Consider the following 26,490-nt stretch of genomic DNA (forward strand, 5'->3'; position numbering starts at 1 on the left):
GAGAACAGGTAATAATTTAACATATGTTACCATTTCCATCATTTCTGGGTCTTCAAAATCATATATGATGTGCTCTAGAATGTCCCTGTCAGACACAAAGCCGAGTGCACGGAAGACAATGATGATGGGCACCTCTTGTTTGATATATGGCAGAGTTGCTACAATGCGCTGACCGATGGCACTCTTCTTTGCACCCTGCAAGGATGGGGGAGAGCAGGGGTTAGGCTTAAATCATCCTGCCTTTCAAGGAAAGTCTCTAAAATCATCCTGCCTTTAAGTAAAAGTCTATCTTTGGATTTGGATGATACAACACAAGCATATTTATTCAAGCACCACAGGAAAACATGGCTTCTCAGCAGGCCAACTAAAGGAGCTACTTTGCAACCTTACTCCAGCAATGAGTTTTTATTTTAAAAACATTTCAAGCTTTAGAAGCCTGTGAAAACTTGTCAGGTTTTTGCTGATACAAAGGAATATAAATACTACTATTTCACTCATATGCATAATTTCTCTCATTCAGTGCCAAAAGCAATCCTATCCCACCTTCAGTGTTCCTTCTATCAGGCTTAAACTCAGCTTTTCTAACCCACTGAGCAAGTGATTATTCAAGTAGCTGCTCCCCATCTCCAGAAGGAATTACTGTGGGATGCAGAAGAAATCAGTGCCCCAGACATCAGGAGTGAGAATACTGTAAAGCTGCTATTTAAGTTGCTCTGGGAAAATTTCAAAACATCAGTGCAATACTAAATGAGTACTGTCACCTTTTGCTTTAGAAGTAGCACTTACTTTCCCTCACAGATGGCACAATTAGATGTTAAATATTAATTAATATGTGGTCTGCAAAATACATCTCAACACTAGCTTGGACATCAGGAAAGACAAGATCCCTGCTCTTTTATTTATTCTTTGTGAAAAAACAGGACACAGCTTGTCTGCATTTTCTAAAAACTCATGTATAGTAATTTAAAAATAATTTTTAGCCTTGTCCTAAAATCTGCCACAAATTGAGTTTTCATTTCAATCCTCAAATTATTTATCACAGAGACAAGCATAACATATGACAAACAAATTTGCATTTGTTTTTATCTTCTTTACAACTTAGCATCAGAATAAATTTCTTCTCAAAACCCCAAAAGCAAATGACACAAAGAGACAGGACAGTATCAAAACTCCTAAATAAAGTCTCTGGGGTTATTACTGCTTAGCCATACCTGTCCACCTCTGGCCAGCATGCTGACCCATATTGTACTTGTTGGTCGAGAGGAATTTTCCAGGCAAGACCTACACTCTCCTGTGTAGGCATATTTTGAATCTTTCTTTGCAAACACATACACTGTGTTTGTAGCCATTTTCTCCTGAGCAATCAGGACCTGTGTGAGAAACAAGAGCACCAGCAAATAATTGACAAAAGAGAATACTGAAAGCAACACTCACACTGTTTCTACTATTCCTTCAGGGGCCTCAACTTTAAGAGCACTGCACAGCATGATGTCAATTGTATTTTAAAAATACAGATTTAAACAAAATATAAGCTAGTTAAAATGAAATAGTCCAAACAAGAGACTCAGGGAAGTCTGTTGTCTTTTATTACTTACCACACATGCTGGCTGTGCTGAGACATTTTGCACACTGATAAAGAAAGCATTTCACTATCTGTTTTTCCAAGGCCAATGCACTACACAGGCAAATTTAAATGCCAGCTCAACAATCAAAGCTAGAATTCTTTTCACCCAAGAAGAAATATAAAATTCTAGTTATTTTGCTGTGGTTTGCCTGGGTTATCAGTTAGAAAACACTGTCAGTTTCACTGGTGAGGCATTAACAGGGTGTGGATGTGATTTTCTGATGCTGCTTCCACAGCAATGGAGGCAAGAACCTGCTCTTAAAACAAAATGCATCAAAAATACAGCAAAATTAAAGTAAAATGCATCAAAAATACAGCTGTGAACAAGCTGGAGGACACTCTGAGTGAGGAATTGCCTCATTTCAGAATGCATGCTGCTCTGCAATACTGGAAAAGGAAATGAAAATATCTAGAGCACTTACTGGCAAAGAGTTCACAAAAGGCAAAGCAGTTCACAAAACTGAAGACAGGAAGAACTGAAGATGGGAAATGTGCCTCAAAGAAGAAAAGGTGGCTTGAGAAAGCCCTAACAGATGACTAAAAGCCCATCTTTCTGCAAGATCAGGAACTCCCACTCCCACCGGAGTGGTACACTGGAATAGGAGTGTTTATGCTCCTGGCAAAACATATGGGAACAAGTGACAGAACTTCCAGTGTCTGTAAAGATGGCTGTGCAAGGTATATCCCTTACCTTTTCTGAGCCATTAATGATGAAGTAGCCACCAGGATCAAGTGGGCACTCGTTCAGCTCACAAAGATCACGGTCAGTTAAGCCATTCAGCAAACAGTACGTGGAACGCAACATGATAGGAATTTTTCCTATAAACGTTTTCTGATGCTGGGTCTGCAATTGGTCCTCCCCTTCTTTAATAACTGTTTTAGTTATATCCACATACAAGGGGGCAGAATACCTAGAGAATAAAAACACCAGTGTGTCATCTGTCAGTTACTACCTTTCTGTACAGCCCTGAGTAATGAAGGCAGTTATTCAAGCACTCATTGGTGTATTAAGCATTATTACCAAATCATCAACCACCATCTGCATTTAATAACTAGACACGGAAGTTTAAACAAAGCAGGTATTATTACATTTTCAAGGCACTACTATATTGCAAAAGGCTATGAATTAATAAGGCAGAAGTAGTTCTTCCTCGTGTTTATCCACCACAGAGTTGGCTCTTACGTAAGGTTTCTCAGTCTGGCTTCATTTGGCATCATAGGTGAGGGTGCTCCATCTCTTTCCCAATGCGTAGGTTTGGAGAGATAGATTTGTTCAAACTTCAACAGATACCGGGGCTGGAAAACAAATATGTTCACTTGCAATGGAGGAAACATCTCTCCTATTAGCAACCAGAACTGCTACTGCAGAAGTACAGCCACTACCAATAAATGAAAACACAGCAAGTTGGGTAACACCAGTTCCTGGGAAGATTCCACAGGACAAGTAAACAAAGTAAGACTTGAGTTTTTGGAAAATGATCTGATTTTTAAAATGCACAAAAGCTTGCCACAACAGGAGGTGGCAGACTCTCGTTGGCAAATATTTTGTAGGTCAAAAAAGTTTCAATCTTTATGTGAAGAAACACCTTTTCCAGGATTTGCAGCAACAGCCATATATAGTCCTATTTCCCAAGTTCTCATGAAAGCTATCTTAAGGAGAATACATTTACCATAATTCTTATCACTAAGCATGGTTGCTAACCCTCTCATGTGCTCTAAACTGCCTTCAAAATTTGAGACTGAGAAACAGAGGGAGACAGAAACAAAAAAATCAAGTTTTTTCCCAATACACACATTTTTCTTAAATTAGTCCAGCATCCTCAAATGTGGTGAGAGATTGCCTGCAAGTGACTCTGAAGGAAAAAACAAGTTTTCCTCTCTGAACCTATTCCTAAAACTTGCATTTAATAAATGAGAATAAGACACTAACCTCTGTGATTTGAGAAAGTAAAATAATAGCTTTTGGGCAAAAAGAAACCCGGCACAAACCATGCTTGTGATCTGAACCATGACCAGGCACAGCACAAACATCTGCCATAATATGCACAGAATAACAGAGGAAATATTAAGAATTAGTGAGCTAAATCTTTATGAACTGTTTGCCTATGAAAGAAACCAAAAGACATTTCAGTTATTCTCTATAGAATAGCTGTTTGCCTGCAAAAATGCAAAGGAACAGGAAAACAGTGTAACAAATTCAATGGTCTGGTGTCCTAAAGTTCCCTTAAATCCCTAGAGGAAAACAGCAAGGCAATGGTTCATCACCATTTGCACTTATGGAACAGGGATCAGACTACACAAGGGGCACAGGTGAAAGCACCAGAGCCACTGCAGAAGGTGCACACTCATTGTAGAGGAGCCACCACATGGTGCAGAATCGAGACAATCTGTGCTCTTGGGAACATGGTGCCAAGGAATAACACGAACAACAGCACCCTTTGAAAATCTGAACCTAACCTGAGTCAAAGCTATGAGAGAAGTCTTCAGCCATAAGCCTTGCCATGGTAAAGCTGCTGAAAAACCAAAATCTCACCAAAGCACAGCTTGCTCTTGGCTACCTGGCTTGCTCTACTAAATCTCTGTCCACGCAGTTTTGCAGAGGAACTGGCAAGATGAGCTGAAGCAGCCACTTGCTCTTGGTCACTTCTCAACTCAAACAGCAGGACAGGAGTTGAAAAAAACAAATGAAAAATAACTTTGAATTGTAAAAACACATAATCTCTGCCAAGGTTCTCCACTTACTGGCTCTTCCACTTCTCCTGAGGCATGCTGGGCTTCAGCTTGTAAATCAATTGGTGGAGCATCTTCAACAATTCTCTGCACAGACATCTGAATAAACTCATCAAAGGAATCCAACTGTTGCCTGACTAAACCCTTTTCATCAAAATAGGAGCTTAACAAAAAAAGAAAAAAGAGCAGGTCAATAAGAAATCTTAATTAATGTACTTCATACATCAACAAACTTAAGATATAGTTACTACCAAAACTCCACAAGCCATGAAATATAGTGCAGAATCAAACACATTCACTTAACCCAAGGCGTGAGTTTCAAACACAGACGCTCCTCACAAATGTTTAACAATTCCCTCCCTGCCTGAGGACACAGACACTTTGGAGTGCCAGACTTGCTGCCACCTCTTGGCGAAGCCATGACTGCGTGCACAGTGAGTGCCTCGAATTTCCCTTGAATCGGAAGAAAAATGTGATGACAAACCTCACTGAAAGTGGCTTCAGCTCAAGTTTTCAATACCACCTGTAAATTACTTTGCTTAGCTAATTTTCCAAGCTGCAGTAAACTAGGAGCATGCCCCCAAGTCCCAGTAATAGTACTCAGAACTTGCAGCTTGGATCCCCTCTGCTCCAGCCACACAGGTCCTGGACGCTCATATTTTACTAGGAAAAAACACCACTACCAAAATGGTGAAAACAAGCAAGTACTGATTTCCTAATGCCAGCATCAGCAGTGAGCTTAGTGGGCAAAACCACGTGCTTGATACGGAGCCAAAACCACCTCTCTCTTCACTGAAAAAAGCGTGTGCTGGGGGTCAGCAGAGCTTCTTAATCCCTGCCCACAGCCCTTTGTTTCCACTAAAAGCCCTCCTGTTCCGAACGTGCCGAGGCACAGAGGTTAGTGTGACCGAGCCTGCAGCATCCAGCCGTGTTCCTAAGCCTACAGCCGTGTTCCCGGGAGCAAGCTGGATGTCACCTGCAACACCGAGAGCACACACGTGTTGAAGGGATAAGGACAGCGAGTTCAGCAGGTCACCTAATAACAATCCAGCAGGCCTCCTGCCACAGGTCGGGCGTGATTTCATCGTCGTCTTCATCATATTGCATATCTGCGGGGAAGCACAACGTGAGAGTTCGGCTCCCACCACCGCCGTCTCCCTCCGGTACCCCGGGAGAGCCCACCGCATCTCCCGCATCTCCCAGCTCCCGGCTCCCGCAGGCCCCAGCGGCACCCCTGGCCGGGACGGGCGGGAGGAAAGGGCCAGGAGAAAGAAAAGGAAAACCCCTCACCTTCGTCCGCGTCGTACATGGTGGCGGCGGGCGGGGGCGCGGCGGCGGCGGCGGAGCGGGGGGCGGCAGGGAGCGCGGGCCAGCGCGGGCCAGCGGCGGCGGCGGCGGCGGCACGGCGGCTGCGCGGCCCGACACGTCACGCTCGCGTCTCCCGCCAGACGCCCGCGCGCTCCGTGACGTCAGGCGTCCGGCGCCGCCGTCGGTGCGTCCGGCGCCGCCGTCGGTGCGTCCGGCGCCGCCATGCTCCGCCTGGGCCCCGCGCTCCTGGCCCGCCTGGCCCGCGCCCCGCTGCGCGCCCCGCTGCGGCCGTGCGGGGGGGCGGCGGCGGGCCATGGCGAGGAGCAGGAGCGCTTCGTCTTCCTCGAGTACGAGCCGGACGCGGCTGAGAGGGCGGCGGCGGCGCTGCGCCGGGAGCAGGAGCTGAAGCCGAAGCCGCGCTGGGAGCGGGAGCGGAAGCCGCGGCGGGAGCGGGGCGCGGCGGCGGCAGTGCCGAGCCTGTCCGACCCGTCGTTGCCGCCGAGCGGCGTGAGCTGTTCGGGCTGCGGGGCCGAGCTGCAGTGCGGGGACGGCGGCGCGCCGGGCTTCGTGCCGGCCGAGAGGTACCGCAGCCTGCTGTCCGAGGGCCCCGCGGGGCTGCGCGGCGCCGTGTGCCAGCGGTGCTGGGCGCTGGCGCACCACGGCAGCGCCCTGCACCTGCGGCTGCCGCCCGACCAGCACCGCCGCGTGGTGAGCGCGGCCCTGCGCCGCCCGCCGCGCCACGGCCGCGGGCCGCTGCTGCTCTACGTGCTCGACGTGATGGAGCTGCCCGACCCGGTGCTGCCGCAGCTGCCGGCGCTGCTGGGCCCCGACGTGCCCGCCGCCGGCGTGCTGGTGGTGGGCAACAAGGTGGACTTGCTGCCCGCGGACTGCCGCGGGCACCTGGGGCGGCTGCGGCAGCGGGTGGCGGCGGCCTGCGCCCGGGCCGGGCTGCGGGGAGCCGCGCTGGTGGACATCCGCCTGGTGAGCGCCAAGACCGGCTACGGCGTGGAGGGGCTCGTCAGCCGGCTGCAGCGCTCCTGGAAGTGCGCCGGCGATGTCTACCTGCTGGGCGCCACCAACTCCGGCAAGTCCACGCTCTTCAACACCCTGCTGCGCTCCGACTACTGCAAGTCCCGCGCCCCCGACATCATCGACAGGGCCACCGTGTCGCCGTGGCCAGGTCAGTGCACTGCTTGGCCCTTTGTAGCACGGGTAATGGGGGATGTGGGGTGTGCAGATAACAGTGAGCTGTGCACCTCTGGGCTGCTCTTGGCCCCTCCCCTGCAGCAGGAGAACCTGTCACCAGAGTGGTACCTGCCACCCTGAGCACCTCCATGGTGGGCAGCAAGATCCAGAGATGTGCTTCAAATTGTCATCTGTGAGGAGCGGCTGAAGTGTTTAACCCGGAGAAAAGGGGGTTTGGGAGACATTATCACTCTCTGCACCTACCCGAAAGAAGTTGTAGCCAGGTGGGAGTCAGTCTTTTCTCCGAGGCAGCCAGTGACAGGAGAAGGGGACGTAGCCTTAAGATGCACTAGGGCAGCTTTAGGTTGGACATTAGCAGGAATTTCTTCACCAGAAGGGTGATAAAACATTGGAATGGATTGCCTAGGCACTCAGTGCCATGGTCTAGTCAACGTGGTGATGATCTCAGAGGTCTTTTCCAGCCTGATTGATCTTCACAGGGGGCAGCAGGAGTGGGATGCATGTGCTGAGGGTACTGCACATCGTGTAGTGCTAGGAGGCTCGTTAAACCAGAATGGGTCTGTTTGCACCCCTGCCAGTTAGGATGGCACCTGATGTTCGTGCCTTGCCTGTCCCCATCCATTAGGGGTGTCCTCCAGTCTGGAGAGGCTGGGAGGTGCAGTGGTGAGCTGCACCTGTAGGCCAAACCAAGCTGTCTGGAGCTGAGACTTGTCTGGGGTGCACTAAATCACCCTTGGCACCACTCAGCTTTGAGACCCTTTTATTCTCACGATAGGTGAGAGCAGGTCTTAAGCAGGTGGATGTCTTGTTTTTGCTTCCCCAGGCTGGGAGGCTGGTACTTCATGAGAGCGGCTGTAGTTCTACCTCTGACTTTGTGTTACTGGGTTTCACCAAAAAGTTAGAGAAATAGTTTTTTGTAATCTTGTTCCTCAGAGCTGAAACGTATCAGGTAATCAGAGATCCAAAAGTGCTTTCTGTTTGTTTTTCCAGGAACAACACTGAACCTGTTGAAATTTCCAGTCATTAACCCTACGTGTGACAGGATATTCCGAAGGCAGGAGAGGCTAAAAGAAGAGGCAACAAAAACAGAAGATCAGCTAAGCAGCGAAGAAAAAAAGTCCCTTAATCAACTTAAAAAGCAAGGTTATCTAGTGGGTGAGTAAAGGTGTTGCGTTTCTACCCCTTATGAAAACACTGCATTACACAAAGGTTAAATTATTTTGACCAGTGTTTGCTCCCAGATTAATGGTGACAAGACCTCTAGATCTCCTCCGTAAGCAGCATCATTAGTACTTTTGTGAGTACCTGTCAGCTGCTGTAGTAGCAGAGGGTTCCTCTGTGCAATGCATCTCCTGTCTGAACGAGGCTGGCAAATTCTGATAGCTTAGGAGTTTGGAAGGATATCAGAGTATGGGCCATCTCTTGTTCCCAAATAAAGAAAATAAGTTTAATTTTAAATAATCACCTTTGGGCTGCAGGCTACAGGGGTTGTACATTTTAGTAGGTATTCAAAAGAGGGGGGTGCCAGAAGATAGCTCTGGTTTTCAGGTAGTTGTGTGTTTGGCATTCTGAGGCACTGAAAATAGAAGGCAGCCTGCTTTACCATAAATTGGAAATTATGCTTTACCATAAATTTACAGAAAACCTTCCAAACTCCTAAGTGTCTGTGATCTGGTCCCTGCTGAGATTTTAGAGCATGAGGAGTGCTAAGCAAAAATTATAGAAGGGATTTCTTATCATTTTGGCTTTTGAACACACAAATTTCAAGCCACATAATGTCTTTATCATCTTTATACTACTTATGTGCATCTCTTCTAAGCCATGAAAGGGGCAGATGTTTGATTGAAGGAAAGCAAGTCAAACAATAAATTATCAGGAAAACCTTTCATTTTAATCCAGGAAGAGTTGGAAGAACATTTCAACAGCAGAAGTCTAGTGCTGAGATTGACTTCGACCCTGACACACTCTCTTACAGCATGGATGAAGATCCTAGAGATGCCCCTAACAAACTTGAGGAAAAGGAGGAGTTCACTCACAATGAAGTCAAAGATGCTCGGTGGTGTTTTGACACTCCAGGAATTGTAAAGGAAGACTGTGTGAGTACTCTCTGATGCTGTGTTTTGGGGTGACAGGGTTTGGGAGGACTGTTCTGCCTTAGCTGTGCCTGTGGGAGAGTGCTTCTGCTGTAGTCCTGGCATTAACATTCTCTTAGCTTGGGAATTGTGTTAAGATAAAGTTTGTATTTACTTGAGAGGGGTTCGTGTGGTACTGCTGTTGCATTTCTGAGTAGTGCAATACTGCCAGCTTTGTAAAGGAGCTGCAGGGCTGCATCACCTCTGAACCAAGGGAAGTAAGCAAGAGCGCTCTTAGCTAGTTCACACCAGCATCACCCAATGGAGCTGGCACTTCTTCGGCTCTCCCAGCCTATGGAAGAAGGTGGAGCTTAGGAGGATAACCAGAGTTGTATGACGGAACCACATCTTAGAGAAAGCGTTCTCCTGAAGCTAGGAGGATCTGCAGTGTTGCTGCTACTGGCTCCAATATGTCAGGCCTTTGTTAGTAGAGCACTGCCCTACTGAAGCCAGTGCTCACAAAGTGCACATGTCTAAAACAGGCATCTTTTGATTTTCGGTGGTTTTAATACCCGTGCAGAACTGCAGGTCATCTTCTGGGGTAGATTTAATAGTACAGGCAGACAGGAAGGTTCTGAAGAGAATGAAGTGCGAGGACTGAGACTTTACAGCTCAGGTGCTGCTTTCATGACCACTAGGAAGACTCCTGGTTTTCTAGTGATGTATTTATCAGACTATAACCTGTTTTACTAAGCTGCACTTAGTAAAGTACGCTCTGATAGCCAATGTAAAGACTGGCATCAGCTTAGAGACCTGGTTTGGTAACTTGGGATTGTGTGTGTTCTTCCCTTCTTCTGGAGTTTAATATTTGTGGGAAATACTTCCTGCATCCAGAAATAGTTGCTTCTGTTTCTGATTCTGATTATCCTCGTGCTCGCCTTTGGAAAGCTCCATGCCAGGTTTCAGATCAAATTTTGTTCCTGCAGTCAATGTTCAGTCTTAGTGGAGGACAAGCAGATTGTCTGTGGCAGATTTTGGCAGGGGACATTGTTCCTGTTTCTCGCTTACTGTGTGGACCAGAATTGAACTGTTATGTCAGATGTTCTTGACGTTGCTTTGATTGGTCTTTTTATTCTATCAATATAATGCCAATACTAAATTCATTGCTCCCATTGAAACATCTGGAATGAGTTATGACAATTTATTTTGCAGGTTTTGAATCTCTTGACAGAGAAGGAAGTAAAACTGGTTTTGCCATCCCATGCCATTGTTCCACGGACCTTCATTCTAAAGCCAGGAATGGTGTTGTTTTTAGCAGCCTTGGGACGTATAGACTACTTAGAGGTAAGGGAAGAAAGGATTTTGGGAGCAGCTGCTTCATCTCTTACTGTAGTACCAGCCATAAAAGTTTTTCTGGGTAGCTTTCCCAGATCCTTTCATTGCTGCTTTGGAGATGCTGAATCAGTTACTGAACCACTGCACGAAGTCAGAATGCCTTGGGATGGGTAGTTGAAAGGTTTTTTACTTGGTACCAGTGTGCAATATTACATAGTGTATAATGGGAACTTCTTTTGAATGCTGACAAACATCTTCAGTTTAATGTGCTTCCCTTGACATACAGAGAGGCATGAGGGAGGGAGGAGAAAGCCAGAATTAACTGGGAAAATAGGTGGGTTTCCTCATTTCTGTGTTTTGTGAAAACTGTCTCCTAAGAGAGAAGAGCAGAGACATTTTTCTTTCCTGGCAGACTTCTGAAGAACTTGCCCGAAGAAGCAATTAATTGCACGTGTATTTCAGTTTCTGTAAAAAGTATTTTTCAAATGTGTTATGTGTCCCCCCCGCCAGTAATTTTTTCCCTTTGTTAAAAATCCCATGCCATACACCTTTATTGAACTGTGTGGAGTTGACCTCCCATGGTGCTTCCTCTGTAAGGGGCAGTTTCTTTCATAAGAATATTAGTTATTATGATAAGTCTTAGATAATTTTCTCAGTAGCTTGCCCTGTTTTAGGGGTGTGTATGGCTGTTCCTTTGTTTCAGTCTGCTTTCCAAGATCACCACAGAAATGTTGAATTGGTACTTTGCTAAGGACGCTCCTGACCTGCTGGAAGAAAACCAGAAAGGTGGAGGGGGCAGGATTCTGTGAAGTAAAACATGTACTGGTGTGGCAGGAGCACACATCAATGTATATCACTCTTGTGTATCTGTATCCTCCTGAGATCTTGGAGGACAGTTGAGCTCAGATCATGACAGAAGCTCCTGCCTCAGCTTTGACCTTTGAACTTGAAGGAATTCCTGCCCTTATTTCTGGCTGCTGTCAGTGTTTGGAGAGATCTCTCCCCTCTCTGACCTTGTCTTCTCTTTCTGCAAATGTGATGAGAGTGCCTACTGAAATTTCTCTACAGACTTTGCATAGCTTGAGAGCAGCTGGAGCCAAGTCCTGTTGAAGGAGCACTGTGTGTTAGAAGTGTCGAGTGATAGAAGAAGCACCAGACCAGATGTCCATCACCTCTTGCACTGAATAACCACCCTGAGTTTGTTCTTGTGAATTAAATGAGAGCAAAAATCTCTCTTGGGTGATTTACCTGAGCTGAGCAGCTGTGCTGGCAGTAAATGTGGCATTGGGGGTGCTTTGAGGCAGGATGGTGAAGCTGTGGGTCTTCAATTCTGAAAACTCAAATCCCAATTTTATATAAATCCTGGCTGCTGTCACTGGCAGAGGCAAGGACCTCTCGAACAGGGAGGGGGCATCCAGTAGGCAGGTTTCCAACCTGCAAGAAAGAAATGGGGCAGGAGAGAGCAATCCAGGGCTACTTTTCTCTTAGCATAATTAACATCATTTTGGTATTTATTTCAGGGAGAAAAGCCTGCCTGGTTTTCTGTCTTGGCTTCTAACCTGTTGCCAGTCCACATTACTACGCTGAGTAATGCAGACACTGTTTATGAGAAGCACGCAGCCCAAGAGTTCCTAAAGGTAAGGGGAGGTGCTGGGGGGAGCTTTTGGCTGCAGGTAGGCAGGACCTCTGTCTGGGGCACAACTGACAGGGAACATCCACAGGTATCAGGAGTTTGGGACTTCTGCAGTGGATGAGTGGAGATGCTCAGTGTGGAACCGTGTTGCACAGACTGTGTGGCTGAAGTGTGTTAGGAAAGAGCACCCAAGATGAAACATTTTCAGCTGAGTTTCTGCTTCTAGCATTCAAGCTGATAAGATTTGCAGTGCTCTGCTTACTCATACTTGGCTCTTCTTGAACAGTCTTAAAGTGCAGGCAGCAACAGGGATATTTTCCTTGGCAAACCTGCAGACTGGGGTTTCAGAAGATTGCAGCTGAAAATTTTACTTTTCTTATTCTTTCCCTGCTGGATCTTCTGCACATATCTTCATCTCTTGGTGGTCTGACTTTTTCCTTTGTATGGCAATGTTCTGTGTAGCACTTGCAGATTGATGGGAGACGGGGTGAGCTGTCCCTGTCCTGGTATTTCCATTCCTTTGCACATGGAGAACAAATGCTGTCACTCACATCAAGGCAGCTGGCCTGATCCACCAGCTGCACCCTGCAGTGGGCACTTCATCTTTGCTCACCTCCCACAGGGTTCATCTGGATGTGATCCTGACTCTGTTCTGACAAACCTGAAATAAGAGCTGGACTGAATAACCTCCAGGAGTTAACTGGCTAACAAATGTTTGATGTCTTTATTCTCCTCTGTGCTTTGCTTACCAGTTTGTGGTAGGAGTGCTGAAGAATCTCTTGATTCTTAAATAATTTTCCTGTGTTTTAATCTTAGGTCCCCATGGGTGGGGAAGAGAGAATGAAAGAGTTCCCTCCACTTGTCCCTCAGGACATTACACTGAAAGGAATTGGTACCACCGAGGCAGTTGCAGATATCAAGCTCTCCTCTGCAGGTAATTTAATACTTCTTTGTTAGTTTGCTTTGCAGGGTCTGTGTCCTAGAAACATTGATGGGAGGAGGCCTCTGAAGGGGTGAAGCTGTATTTCTCGCTTAGAGCAGGATTGTCAACAACACAAAATCATAGCAGCCTGACTTTGTCCAGCTGAAGCGTGGCAGACTCCAAGAATGGAGACTGGCAGCCATGCTTGTACAGGATGGCAACATTGAATACTTTATGTTCTGGCTGCCATACAGGTTCTACAGCATCAGGAATGGCTGTGACACTGTCAGCTGTCCAGGTGAGAGGGAAAGGGCCATTGATTGGAAAGCTTCATTCTTGTGGTCTTGTAGTTCCCACCATCCCTCTTAAGTTTACCAGGAAAGAGCTGTGTCTGAGAAGAGTAACATGGCTTTAGGTTCTCCCTTCTGTTGGGAAAGGGCTGGGTATGACCTTTGAGCTTGGTTGATCAAGCAACCACATGAGGGTAGCTCAGATTTTCAGCCATTCTGGGAGGCAGTAGTTTGTGTCAGAACCTTGTTTTGATCCTAGGGACTTGTCTTCCTCACGGTCCATATTCTCTCTGGCTGTGCAGGCTGGGTGGCAGTGACGGCTCACGCAGAAGAGGAATTGGTGCTCCGAGCCTACACTCCCAAGGGCACTGCGTTGGTGGTGAGGGAGCCTCCCCTTCTGCCTTACATCAGTACCATCAGAGGGGCCAGGATCCCAGGCACTCCTGCCTACAGGACCAAAAAGCCTCCTTCCTTTGTGGAAAACCTAAGAACCACTGGACGCAGATAGCGCTTCTCATCATCCGAGCAGGGCAGAAGTCAGAACAGCCCCTGGAGAACCTTGTGACTTATTGGTATTCAGAAAATGTTGGGACTCATTTTGAAAGGCCAGCAGGCACATTTTGGAAAGCAGGGTTGGGGGGGAGCTCCACAAGTCCACATGTGATCCAACTGCTGAACTGCAGAACTGCAGCCATTTTGAATGAACTGAAGGGCTGGGACCTTGTTGTGGGAGGAGAAACTGCTTCTCCCTGGGATCTGCATTGATGAGCAGATCCCTTTACCTGTCCTCTCTTGAAATACAGGGTGGAAGCTCACCTGCCTGACCTGGTCTGACTTTGCTGCTCATAGAGTGGGTGGTTTCTTGCAGGCATGCTCCCTCATGTCAAAAATGATCACCTTGTTCTTAAGGTGTTTCCATAGTTAAGGGGGTGGAGTGAGTTGGAAAGAGCAGGGAATGCTCCAGCGTGGGTATGACCCTCCTAGTGGCTGATACTGATTCAGCAACATTGACCAGAGGTGTCCTTTCTCTCCTTCAGCATCTGGAGCAGATTAGGATGTGCAGTATCCTGCTCTTGGACACAGGAAAAGTGATTTAATGATAAGCAGGTCTGCTTGTGTGCCTGAAGAGGAAAGTTTTGCAATGCACTGCTTTGATTTGGTTTCTGTAGCTTGGGTACAGGTTTTTGAAACCAAGGGTACAGAATAAAACTTCTCAAAGATCATCTTTTATTGACCTCATTGACAAAGCACTCTTTGTGTGGGTATGAGTATCTTGCTAAACGCATGAAAGCTCCAATGCAATAATAAAATGTGCTCAATCTGCCAAAGACAGACAGACTGTGAGAGACACATGGCCAGTCAGTCTGCTGAAAAAGAGGCAAAAAAAGAGTGTCTTCTAATCTCCTTACTGTTTCACTGATGTTTTCCTCAACTAAAGGATGTTTTCCTTTCCATTTCACTGATTGGTCCCCAGAGGCGGCTCTGCTGTCCTTGGGTCCTTGGCTGTTGTCCTGAAGAAGCCTGAGTGATCAGCAGAAATCATAAGCTCATTCAGTATCCTCTTCTCACTGTTGCTGCCTGTGGGATGTATTGGCATTCCTTTAGTGAAACCTGTCCCTTTGCCCTGCTCTTTGTTTCCCCCCATTTTCAGCCCAGACACACCATGTGGGTCTGTCTGCAGGCCCTGCTCAGGGATGCTCTCATCCCCTGTGTGAAGCTGCTGGGACTTCCTGTGGAGCCTATTTCTGTGCTCTGCCACTCCCTTCACCTCTTCCTTGCCCTGCACTGCCACCTCCTTCCTTGCTTCCTCTGCTGGAGGCTGGTGAGTTGGGCTGGGCCAGGTGGGGCCACGGTGGCTTTGAGAAGTGCTGGGTGCCGTGGGGTTTAAAGTTCAGCACTGTCTTGGGGGAGTTCCATGTCCTTGCTGGCAGCTACCCAGTTCAGCCTGTGTAGAAAATCAGTTGTTCTTTATGAAGGTCAGTCTGCTGCCAGTGAACCCAGGGAATGTGCTTCACATGTGTTCAGTCTGTGTCTAGACTAGAGTTCCTATACATTAGACTAAATATGTGCAGTCTCACCTTGATTTTGCAGAAAGTCTTTTCTAGTTCTTTCTAGAAGAAAAAAACTATGGCAGTACGTTCCTCACTGCTCAGGCTGTGACTCACATAGCTCTCCTGTTTTCCTCTGTTTCTCTGTTGTGAAAGCCAGCACATGTGTGGCCACTCCTAGGGTGTGCTTGGCAAGCATCAGAGCACAGGCAGCAAGCTCCAGAATGTGTTTTTTCCAGCGTGGGTATATAGGACTGTAGCTGTCTTCCTGGCTGGATTTCTTTGTGCTCTTGGCAGGCCTCACATTTGTCTGCCAAAATTACTGAAGGAGTTGCCAGCAGGACTGGTGTGAGGATTATCTGTTTTAGCTGTGCTAATCTTCACAATGCTGTGATTTTCAATTTCCCCTTCACAAAGGGAAAAAACACATCTTTTTAATGTTTAAGAACAAGATTCTAGAAGCTTTTTTTTTTTTTTTGAGAGAGATTCATTTTAAAACTACTTTTGTGGTGATGGAAGAGGAAGTGCCACATTTATCTCAACTGTTGTAACACACACAGCAAACCAACCCCTGTACAAATTCTGCCCATTTTTTTTGAGCAAGCCATTGATTTATCAAGTACTTTCCTTGACTTGCTCGTAGCTAAATGGGAGAACCATGTTGCTTTGTGTAGTTCTTCAAGAATGGGTATCTTGAATATTTTTAAGCTGGCAAGAGGCTAAACAACTTCTTTATGTGTGTAGAAACAGCATGAACAGCTCATGTTGTTCAGTTCATAAACTGTCTTATGCAAGAATACCGAGAAGAATGCAAAAGAATACTGAGACAGGAACATCTGCATCTTGAACAAAATGCACCAATCCAAACTTCTTCCTGGATGATTTACATGCATCAGATGGTGGTGAGAGAGAAAGAGTATCAAGATCTGCCAGAACTGCCACCTTAATATATCACAAGCCAAAAGCAGGTGAAGGTGTTGAAAGATACCAAAGAGCCACCTATTGCTTTTCATCCTTGGCTGTATGACAGATGTGGGGATGATGTACATCATGAGAAGGGACTGGTAGACAGCACTTCCCTCTACAAGTCAGAGGTGTGAAAGGCACTGTAGCTTTTGGAGGCAAAAGCCACTATAATGTTCTTGTGGGGATGATTCTGCAATTCTGCAGTTGCCTGAATTCAGAGCTGTGCTTACAGGCCACAAGGGAATCCATCACTCCTGCCTGTCTAGCTTCCAGCTTAAAAGTAGCTTTGGTACTGATTTCCATAAAAACATCCATTGCGTAGCATAATGGGCTGCCGAGGTGAATACCCCTGGCTCTGCCTTTTTGCTTTGTAAAGTTCTCCCACAAATGGTGGCTTTAGTTCTTCCTGGAGCACTGCCTGGGGTGGTGTCACTGTTCCAAATGTGAAACAGACTGTAATTTGCACAGGCTGTTCCTCAAACTTTTATAGAAGAGTAAAAGTTTGAATTTGTTTCCATCGCTGAAGTGTCTGGAAAAAGAAAGGTGAAATGATTAAGAACTTCAAACACTTAAAAAGTGAAGAAGAGGGAAAAAGCTGGAGCAAATAGAAGAAAAAAGTAAGTAGCAGAAACTGCCTAAAAGAGGACTGCATTTAGTCCACAGGCAGAGAGCTTTGAGCATATTACTCCTTTTTTTGTCCAAAGAATAAGGAAAATTTAGAGAAGTATAGGAAATTCCTTCCAATATGTATTAGGAAGCATGTCAGACAGTATGCATTTAGAGACAACAAGGTTTAAACTTTTTGGTGTTAGGTGCAAATCTCACCACAGGAACATTTCAAAACCAGGGCCTGGACTTTGGGCCCCACAGACCTTAAAACAGTCTAGAATGGGATACAATTGACAAGTGTTATGGAAACAGAGGGGAAAAATAAATAGCTACAGTTTGTCTTCACAAAACTGTCAGAAATCTGTCCACAGCGATGAAATATGTCTCTGTGATGTGATGTATGTTCCACAACCAAAACCCAAAAGAAAATATACTTCATTTGTTTTAAGGGTACACCTGAACTCAGCAAGCAGTTCTTGAGGTCAGAAGCAATACCTTTACACATTTTAGCATTTGCTAATTGAAAATAAAAATATAGCTACAAAATTAGTCCTGGTCTTTCCATGTGCATGGCAGATTGTACTGCATTTAGTCTGAAATTAATGAACAGGTATATAGTCACATGAATTTTGAAATTTTAAATTAAGCTATCTATAGTTATAAAAGAGAGAGGTTTTATTCTACACCTCTAGAACATTTGGTGTGGCTTTGGTTTATTTGTCTAGAAGATGAGGAAACCACTTCTACAGTACATTCTGTATTTGGAAAACAAGCACATATAATTTTAGAAAAACACAGTAAAGTGAGGGAGGCCTGACATTTTTTCTAAAAGCCAAGGCAGGCAGAGTTAGAGGTTAGAAGCAGGTCCTTGAGCTTCTAAATGTCAGATTTGCCAAGACCTTAATAAAACCCTGCAAATACAAAATATGTTGTAAACATTAATGGGACAAGAAAATAACAATATATCAAATACACATGCAAAAGTTCTGAGAATTTGCTGAACCTCTTGCAGTTACGACAAGCAGAGGAAATACAGGAAAAGAGAAAAGAAGAAAAAAAAACAAAACATAGTATCCAACAGAGGGAGGTTAACCTCGCTCACATGCTGTTCATACTTTGTTACTCTGCAAGGTGAGGGGACTTGCAGGCAGAGAGCTTTGAGCATATTACTCCTTTTTGTCCAAAGAATAAGGGAAATTTAGACAAGTATAGGAAATTCCTTCCAATATGTATTAGGAAGCATGTCAGACAGCATGCATTCATCTAAGTCTTTCAAATTAGTGCCTTAGAGGTCATCTTTTTCCTGATGTGAACTACCTGGGAAATGCAGTAAATATCTCTGACTAGAACCTACCAGGAAATAAACTGACACAGGGATTCACTGGGCAAAATTTAAGGTTTCACTATACTGGCAATCCTGCAGATTTTAAGGTTAGAGATTTTTGGCTAAAACTGTAGTGGACAGGCAAATGCTTTTAAATTTGAGTGTCCAATCTTTATGAATCCAGCGAGCGTTTTGGAAACAATCATTTGACATCCCTGTTACAATCTACCCACTTGTCACTGGGCTTTGGGCACTCTGGGCTCCCTCCATGCAACTATAGGACTTGTGGTTACATCTGTGTAGTAGCTCCCTGGAATTCTTCTGTGATAATACATAATTCAACCTTTTCAAAAGAGCCTGTGACCCTTTGAAATGCTGTGGCAGTCAGTACTGCTGAGTATGGAAGTCATGGAAAGGCATGAGTGTGTTTCAGGATCACTGGCATCCGTACAGACAAGCACCTTTGGATGAGTGAGGGACGTGGCAGACTGCCACTTGGTTTATTGCTGGCAGTCCTGTTTGAGAAGCAGGAACTGGCCAATTGAGGCAGTTCACATTAAATTTCTTCAGGCTGCTCAGTTTATTTAAATGTGATGCTGGTGGGATACATCCTGAGGATGACCAACAGTGATGTCAGAACTTCACAGTAAGGAAAGCTTCTGTGGCAAAGAAGGGAATGAAATGTATGCTGTTTATGAAAAATTATGCAATTGACACATTTAATATCTTACAGTAAACCAATAGGGGCTCTTGTGGGATGAAACCCTCAGCAAATTAACAATGTGTAATGACCCTGACAAATGAAAACCCTGAGAGCTGGGCTAAGCATACAGAGTCAGTGAGAAAGCAGTGGAGATACTAATAAATGGCATTTATTAGCCTAACTCCATAAGGACGGGTGAATTTATTCTGCCCATTCCTAAGCCTACAAAAAAGGGAAAACTAAAGACAAAGGGGGTCAGGAGGAGGCTGAGGGCTGTCAGTGCCTTCTGAAAGAGGGACACGTAGAGGGGCATGCTTAAGAAAGACACCAACACTACAGTAGGCCTAGAAATTAAAAAAAAAAAAATCAGAAATAAAATTTCTGATGTTTCCCAACAATGCAGGCCAAAACATGGTTCCTGTTTGAACCATTCAGAGACTTAGGTTAAGGTTATGATACTTGATTCTGAAAAGGCAGCCTTTCAGTCAAGTTTTGATTGAGGGGACTCTATGAAATCACTGCAAATTGTACTGCACTTGTCTGGTTAATGGAGCATGAGAGAGGTGAAGCTGATGTTGGTCAAAGGAGCAACACACTACAAATTAAAGGAACGGACTCAAGTGGAAATGAACACCACTGAGAGTGAGTGCAGAACTGTTGTACTCAAAGTTATCCCTGTGTACAGATCATTTCGCTGTCAAACTGAAGATCATTAAACATGCCTAACTCTTAGATAACTAAATTGAGGTTAAAGCTGTCATTTATGCTAAGCAAAGAGAAATTCTAGCAAAACAACAAACTAACAAAACCCAAGCAAGCCCTTCATCACATTTTGGGCAGCCTCACTGAAATTCAAGGTCAACCAACACAACAGGATGAAAATAACCACATGTATAAATCCTTAGAACACTACTTTAAAGGGAAAGTATGCATTAGGTTCAACTAGTTATGAAAAGAACATTTTGCTGCCTGTGACTGTAATTTTTGAAAATTATGTTCTTTTCAGTGTTAACATGTTTATTTTGAACTACATTATGAACATACATTGGTAAATGGATGCTTGCACCAATCTATTTCCAGTCTTGGGTTAGGACTAATGTACATGACAAATCTAAGTGTTAGGAAAGTGACATCGTTCCATTTTCTGCCAACAGGTCAGCTTTTGAAAAAGCATAAGGAATAATACATATGCTTCTGATATTCAACAATCTGTCATAAAAGGTTTATGTTGTTTTGAGTTCTCCTGAAATTGCATCACATTAACATCAAACCTCAAAAACATTTGTTGTGCTGGTAAAAAGATGAAAACCTAGATGGAAATGGATATAGGCTTAAAAGGAAGGAAAACCTTCTCTTTTATTGTTTTTAATCTTCTAACTTCAATTAAAATGATTTCTAGGAGAGATGCCAGACGCCGCCTGAAGGAAATACATTTTCTGTTGACAACAGTGGTGACTATATTTTATTCATATTTGTGATAGAAGGGATACTGGTTTGATTGGCTTATTTACTTGGGTGCATATAAAACCTCAAATGATAGATTAGATGATTAATTTTTTGTCTGTGTTTACACAATGAGTAAATGTAATATCATTCCTGCTGATACTGCCACTGACTTTTATTTACTTCCCAGAGTATGATGGATGGGGAAGTTTTACAACACACAGTTCATTTGGGCCTTGCTTTACTTCTGCTTTTACCTAAACCCACTTGACTTGAAAGCATCTAAGCACTGCATAATTACTGAGCAACGTGGCCCAAGGAATCTGTGGATTTGTGATTGTGTAACCTGCCACTAAATGTTACATCTTTACATCCCTGAATTGTGGATCAGGTGGGATACATCTTCCTTAAGCATCCAGACATTTTCTATTCCTAGAATTCTAGAAATAAGCCAGAACTATCTTGGTTGGATCTCTTTTTCTTCCTGGAGATTTACCACAGTAGAAAAAAGAAGGACCTGCAGAATAATTTAGAATAATTTATACCTACACAATACTGAGTTCTGAGTTTGGGGCTTTTTCTACATCTTTTTGCAAATGGAATAGTGAATTACCAGGAACACAGATATGATTAACTGCTTCTTCAGGCAGTCAAATTACCAGGGAAAATAGAGACAGAGGTAAACCAGACTGGGAAAAATATCTTTCAAAAATATTCTACTGGAAAAGTTTCAAAAAGGGAAAAAAAAGCCATTCACTGAGCATGCTGTGAAAGCTGAAATATTTGAAAACAACCTAACCAGACTGATCATATCACAGACTTTTCATTAAAACTTTATGCGGTCAATATATGAGTAAAAACGTTCTGAATTCCCACCCATAAGCATTCCTGAATATTTCCTTCTAATGCTGATTTCTGAAATTATATATATCTTTACATTTGCTCTTGGATTTCTGCAGCTTTCTTATGCTAAATGTTGATGCAACCTAATTTTCCAATCATAAAATGGCCTTCTGAACTTTCCAACTTGTCGGGAAAATGAATGTTTTAACAGTACTCACAAGTAACTGCAGGCCAATATTTCCAATGCTTTACCTCTCAAACAGCCATAAAAATAAAAATAGCCAATCAGAGAAATGGCTGTAGACCTCCAAAATCTTTCCATTTCAGTGTTTTCACCTTCCTTTGAGTGGCTCATGATAGAGATAAAAACAGCAGAAAAAAATAAAAAGGAAAAAAAAAAAAAAGGGAGAGGGGCAGAACTGACTGTAATTGAAAAGAAATCACTCATTATGGGTACAGGAGTGGGGGATGCTGAAATAAGACCAAGAACTGACATTTATGGTTCCTTGGTTCTCTATATGAACCATTAATGTACTCTGGATCAGTGGATAAATGAATGAAGAGGGAAGACAAAAGAATGAAGCATGGAAAAAAGAGCCACCCAGGCCAAGGTGATTACCAGTAAAATTGCTCCTCCTTTTGTACTTGCTCTTTCAGTGATTAGCTTTTGCCATTAATTTAATCCAAGATGACACAGTGCTGCACATCAGCCTTGGTATCAGTCTGATCAAATGGCAGAATCCAAGGAGCACGAAGCACAACTGGCCCTCAGGTGCTCTAGGAATGTGCACAGTCCTGTTATGGCTCATGGATGAGACATGGGATACATGAAAGGCATGTTCTGCAGACCTCTCAGCATTAATTAAGATTGCATACTGGTCTGTGATTACAGTGAACACATTCTACAACACATTTCAAAAATCTGTGGTGACTGCAAAAACAAATATAATTCTAACATTTGATTTGCAAATATTTGGTGCAAGTGAAGAACAATTCCATAATATCCACAATGATGCCTTCTTATTAAACTCATTGAGTGTGGATATATTTTAGATCTGTAGGTATTTGCATAATGAGCATACTTGATAAATAATTATTAAGTTACAGTTAATTGTCCAATTAATTATGAGAAAATCAATTTGAAGAGTTGAAATTGAGAAGTCTTACAAGTTGCAGCAAGAAGACATGAAGAGCAGATGAAAGGAAAAGGTAAATTCAATTAAAATGCCATCTAAGTCAACTTCATAATTTTTAAGACGTGAAGAGGGGTGGGCAGCTTGCGTCCTACTGCTGTGAGATACTTCTCTGCTATTGAGATTTCCAGCACCATTAGCTCTGATCCTCTGAACCTTTGCACAGTAGCTCTGTCTATTCCACAGAGACCATTAGTCTCACTGAACTCGGCCTGCTTTCCCTGAGGGGGGTTTGCACACATAAACAGAGATGCTTGAAAGCTTCTCTGTTTAATAATACATTATTGCTTTCTATAAATTGGAGCATTTTCATTCATTTTTGCAGGCTAAACATAGGGCTTATAGCAAATACAGCTGGATCACGAGTACCTGTGTGGTGCCTCTGGCACTGTCCTCAGCTGTGATGGCCCTTACTTGACACAGATCTGTCAGCAGCAAACTTCAGACCAAATTCTACCAAAAGCAAGAGCCTGGGCCAGTCTGGCTGTACAGGACAGTGCAGCACATTAGCCACACTGTGGGGAAAAGAAAAGCTCATTTAAAGTTTGCTTTTTTAAAGAGAAGAGCATGAAGTCAGTGCCTTACAACAGAAGAGCTGAAGAGCAGAGGGCAAATTGCACTTTCCATGAACCTGCATTGCAGCCACTCAAGCATGACTAGACAGGAGAGGGGAAGGCAGCACCTTGGAAGAGTTTGGAAAATTCTGATGTTCACTTTCCTTAATTACTTTAAAGCACAACCTCTGCTTTTCATGTGTTGCTTTTCAAATCTCCCATGTCTTAGTCATGCCTCCATGCATCAGCAGATTTATTTTTCCAACAGCACTTGAGAATATCTGCAGTTTTAATAATGAGCATTTTCAGATGTGTATATGTTTTTAGTGAGCAGAGTGCTCCTCTCCTTGCTTTCCCAGGCAATTTGGTATACATCTCCTAATAAATCACCTTTCATTCTTTGCCATTGTCTTCTGAGTAACTTTTCCCTGTCACTCACACTTCCTGGGTAGCATAGGAGGGCTGCCAGTGTGCAAAATGTTTTATTGATAGCAAAGAGGATAGACCACCTGGCTATTTCACCATGCCAGTGTGACAGATAGTCCTCAATGGGTAAATGAGGGCTTCCTTTATGCTCCCATGACTTTTTTTTTTTGCCAGGGAAGGTGGGCTGTGGGTGAGAACAGAAATATAGATACACATATCCCAGCTCAGCTGACCATGAATAACTGTACTGAGTGTAAGTCTTCACAGTCAGTGAAAAAGAGGAAATCTGGATGTGTTGTGGTGCTTTTCACAGTGAGAATAAGCTGATTTATAAAGGTTTGTTTTGTTTGTTTTTAGGAAATTACCAATTGTCTTCCCAATTCAAACATCTCTGTGTTGCTAATCACAAGTTACTGATGCTCCCCAACCAGCCTTTCAGTTATTGCTCATATTGTTCTTGTTCCTTGGCATTTTCCCATTGTGTTATTTCAGATGTCTGTTTCAACACTAACCACACACTGTCTTACAGAGTTGCACTGTACCACAAATTTTTTCACTGAAGGAAGCAGGCAGTGTTCAGATGTGATTGGCATCAGGTGATACTGGGGGAAAAAAAAAGGGTAATATTTGATGCTCCACCAGAATGGAAAGTGCAATGGTAATTCATAAGTGAGATATATATATATATATGAGGTAAAAGCAAATCCAGGCTAGCCAGAAAAATAAAAGATCTGCTTTAAGATGCTCTTGGTCTTGCCACCCGTCATACTTAGAAAACCACACCACCCACCAAGAAAAGAGTGGGTTTGTACAATGTACTTGTATGCTCAGAGATGAATCACCTAATATAATATTTGTAGGTATTTAGGGACAGTAAATTTCTAGTGATTTTACTGAGTTACAGGTGCCTTAGCAGCTCTTGGAGTATGCTTTTTTCTTGTACATGCTCAAATTACCTGGATGTAAAACAAACTTCCCAAAACAAAGTAGTAAAACATTTTTTTCATAGTTACATTCATGGCATTCAGGTTTGAGATGCTGAGGTGGTTTGGTGATGGAAGGGCTGTGGAATGCTCAGAAATCACCAAAAATGTTTCTTTATGTACCTAAATTAATCCCTAATCCTTGACCCCAATCAGAGCCAAACTCATCATCTCCAGCATGGCTGAAAGCAGTGTAAGGACGAGGATGGAGAATCTTCTGTTGTCACCACATCCGTTCAGAGGTCTTTCCCCAGCCAGGCACTACCAGCAGGTCCCAGATGGCAGTGACACTTTCCCTTCTGGGCTCAACTGAGCTGCATTAAAATCAGCATCATCTCTCTGACCAAGCCATGCTGCTCACCAGTTCTTCAGAAGGGTCATTCAAGGGCTGCTTTGTTCCCTGATGTGGGACATACACCTCACTGGGCGGTAATTACAGCCCTTGGCAGACTCAAGAAATGTCAAGCTTTTATACAAGCCTGTTACAAGAGCCTCAGAGGCTTTTGAATTCACAGACATTTCCCCTGTAACCACGTGCCCAGCAGCCCCAGCCATACAGCTCTTTCCCATCTCATTTTTTGGCGGCATGTGAATATTTGTCCCCGCTTATTTACGGATAAAAATGTGGCATTTCAGGGGACACTCGGTCTCTTGTCTTTGAGGCGGAGGATCAGTTCTTTGCCGAGCTCTTTCTCTCTGTACCACTTGATGGCACACTTGCATAGCACACTGCAGGCGGAAGGCACGAGAAATCCACATGCAAATCCTGTCCAAAGTTGTTCCACTTAATTTGTTCTGCATCATGAATGTACCTGTTTAATTGATTAAAGAAATCTAACACTGTAGTATTGAGTAGGAATAAGCAGGGCATACAAAATAATTACATCAAGAAAGCCCTGTATTTTGCAATTTTAATCCCAGAAGTTTGCCTGGATAATTCATTACTTTTTCATTATTTCAGTAAGTTTGGTAAGAAACTTGCCTTTGTCCTGCTGAGCCTTTTCTTGCAAGGGGGACAAATTTTCCTTGCCCAATATTTTATTCTTCCTTCTAGAAGGTTTGTAGCAGGTTTGCTCATTGCATGTGCTCATGGGTGGATCAGGGTTTTCTTCTGTCCTTTCAGTTCAAAAGAAATAATGAATTGCTATTGAAACTAAACAACTATACCTTCTGTTTGGCTAAACTGTAGGTGGAAATTAATTTATGTCCTTTGAGTAATAAAATTATGATTCAACTTCATATCAAAGTAACATTCTCCAGTGGTCTATTTGAGTTTAGTAATGCATATTAAATGTTGTCACATATGCCACTTCTCTCTGCATGATTATACATACATCAGTGAATGCTGCAGATGGCTACAGACCACAGGTAGAAACAACTTGCTGGTCTGTTGGATTTTATGACTTCATGAAAGAAGCAGTGAAACATTTATTAGCTCTTTATGGGCAGAATCTTAATGGAAAAATATAAATGACCACAGCCTGAAGTTAAAAAATTTCAGGGACTGGGGTGAAATGTGTAGAGAGTGGCTGACTGTCATAGCAGCACCTTCTGTTCAAGGGCTGGGATCCAGGTTCTGAAGGGGAACCTCAAGGGGGAAACTGGAAACATCTCAGTACAAATTAATGAGTGCCAAGTGACCCTTGCATTTACCAAAGCCTGAATCCCACCATCGTTTCTTACAAAAACTTTATCTGGTCCACAGTGCAGTAGCTAAAATTCTTTCCTGGCCATGACATTAACTGTCTCTTACTTTGATGCTAATCATCAGCCCTTCAAGGGCTAAATTAGCAAGGGCAGACTTCTTGCCTTTGTTCTCTAATTATCCTTGTTTAACTTAGTGACTTTCTTCCCCTCCTCCCCCAGCACTCCTTCCCTACTCCTTCAAATGCGCGGGTAAAAGATGAGCTGGATGTTTAAACCAGGGAGAGTTCATGCTTTTATTTTTCCTGAAAAAAAAAAGGAGAGCAGAGTGAGAGCCTCATCAGTAAGTGTCACGGGTAGGTAGCACCTGGGAGGTTGTGAAGCGTACACTGTCCTGACTTCCTCCATTACCCACTGAATTGCATTGGCAGTGATAATTGCAGCTTCAGGAAAAATAACTGCTAAACAATGATAGCAGTAAAGCCCTACAGCCTTTCTCAATTAAATTAAGTGGAAATTTAGTCCTTGAGTACTACTTCTGAAAACGGGCTGAGCAGAATAAGAGCAAGCACCTGGTGGGCTTCAGGGTACTGTAGGGCAGGAGAAACACTGCTGGCTTTGCTCTGTGACCACT

General features: G+C 43.9%; 2 protein-coding genes across 4 annotated transcripts in view; one reads left to right on the forward strand and one right to left on the reverse strand.

Annotated features, from left to right (window-relative positions):
• Positions 1-5,769, reverse strand: part of POLR2B (RNA polymerase II subunit B) — a 16,778-nt gene extending 11,009 nt beyond the window's left edge. For both annotated transcript variants that reach the window (XM_038134674.1, XM_038134676.1), the window contains exons 1-7: positions 5,645-5,769; positions 5,391-5,463; positions 4,367-4,517; positions 2,808-2,920; positions 2,316-2,535; positions 1,212-1,370; positions 31-195 (exon numbers count right to left, since the gene is read on the reverse strand). In XM_038134674.1, coding sequence (XP_037990602.1) covers positions 31-195; positions 1,212-1,370; positions 2,316-2,535; positions 2,808-2,920; positions 4,367-4,517; positions 5,391-5,463; positions 5,645-5,663 — 900 coding nt within the window. In that variant the 5' untranslated portion in view covers positions 5,664-5,769. The remainder of the gene's footprint in view (positions 1-30; positions 196-1,211; positions 1,371-2,315; positions 2,536-2,807; positions 2,921-4,366; positions 4,518-5,390; positions 5,464-5,644) is intronic.
• Positions 5,770-5,838: 69 nt separating this feature from the next.
• Positions 5,839-20,221, forward strand: NOA1 (nitric oxide associated 1). 2 transcript variants are annotated; one of them, XM_038134683.1, is made up of 7 exons: positions 5,839-6,842; positions 7,859-8,023; positions 8,768-8,964; positions 10,153-10,284; positions 11,796-11,912; positions 12,725-12,842; positions 13,423-20,221. In XM_038134683.1, exons 1-7 carry the CDS (start codon positions 5,885-5,887, stop codon positions 13,626-13,628), a joined length of 1,893 nt encoding a protein of 630 aa, XP_037990611.1. In that variant the 5' UTR covers positions 5,839-5,884; the 3' UTR covers positions 13,629-20,221. The 2 variants fall into 2 exon arrangements, with proteins under 2 accessions (XP_037990611.1, XP_037990613.1); XM_038134685.1 differs by lacking the exon at positions 13,423-20,221 and adding an exon at positions 13,085-13,396.
• Positions 20,222-26,490: the final 6,269 nt, after the last annotated feature.

Source organism: Motacilla alba, chromosome 4 (genome assembly GCF_015832195.1).
Source record: "Motacilla alba alba isolate MOTALB_02 chromosome 4, Motacilla_alba_V1.0_pri, whole genome shotgun sequence".
Lineage (NCBI taxonomy): Eukaryota > Metazoa > Chordata > Aves > Passeriformes > Motacillidae > Motacilla > Motacilla alba.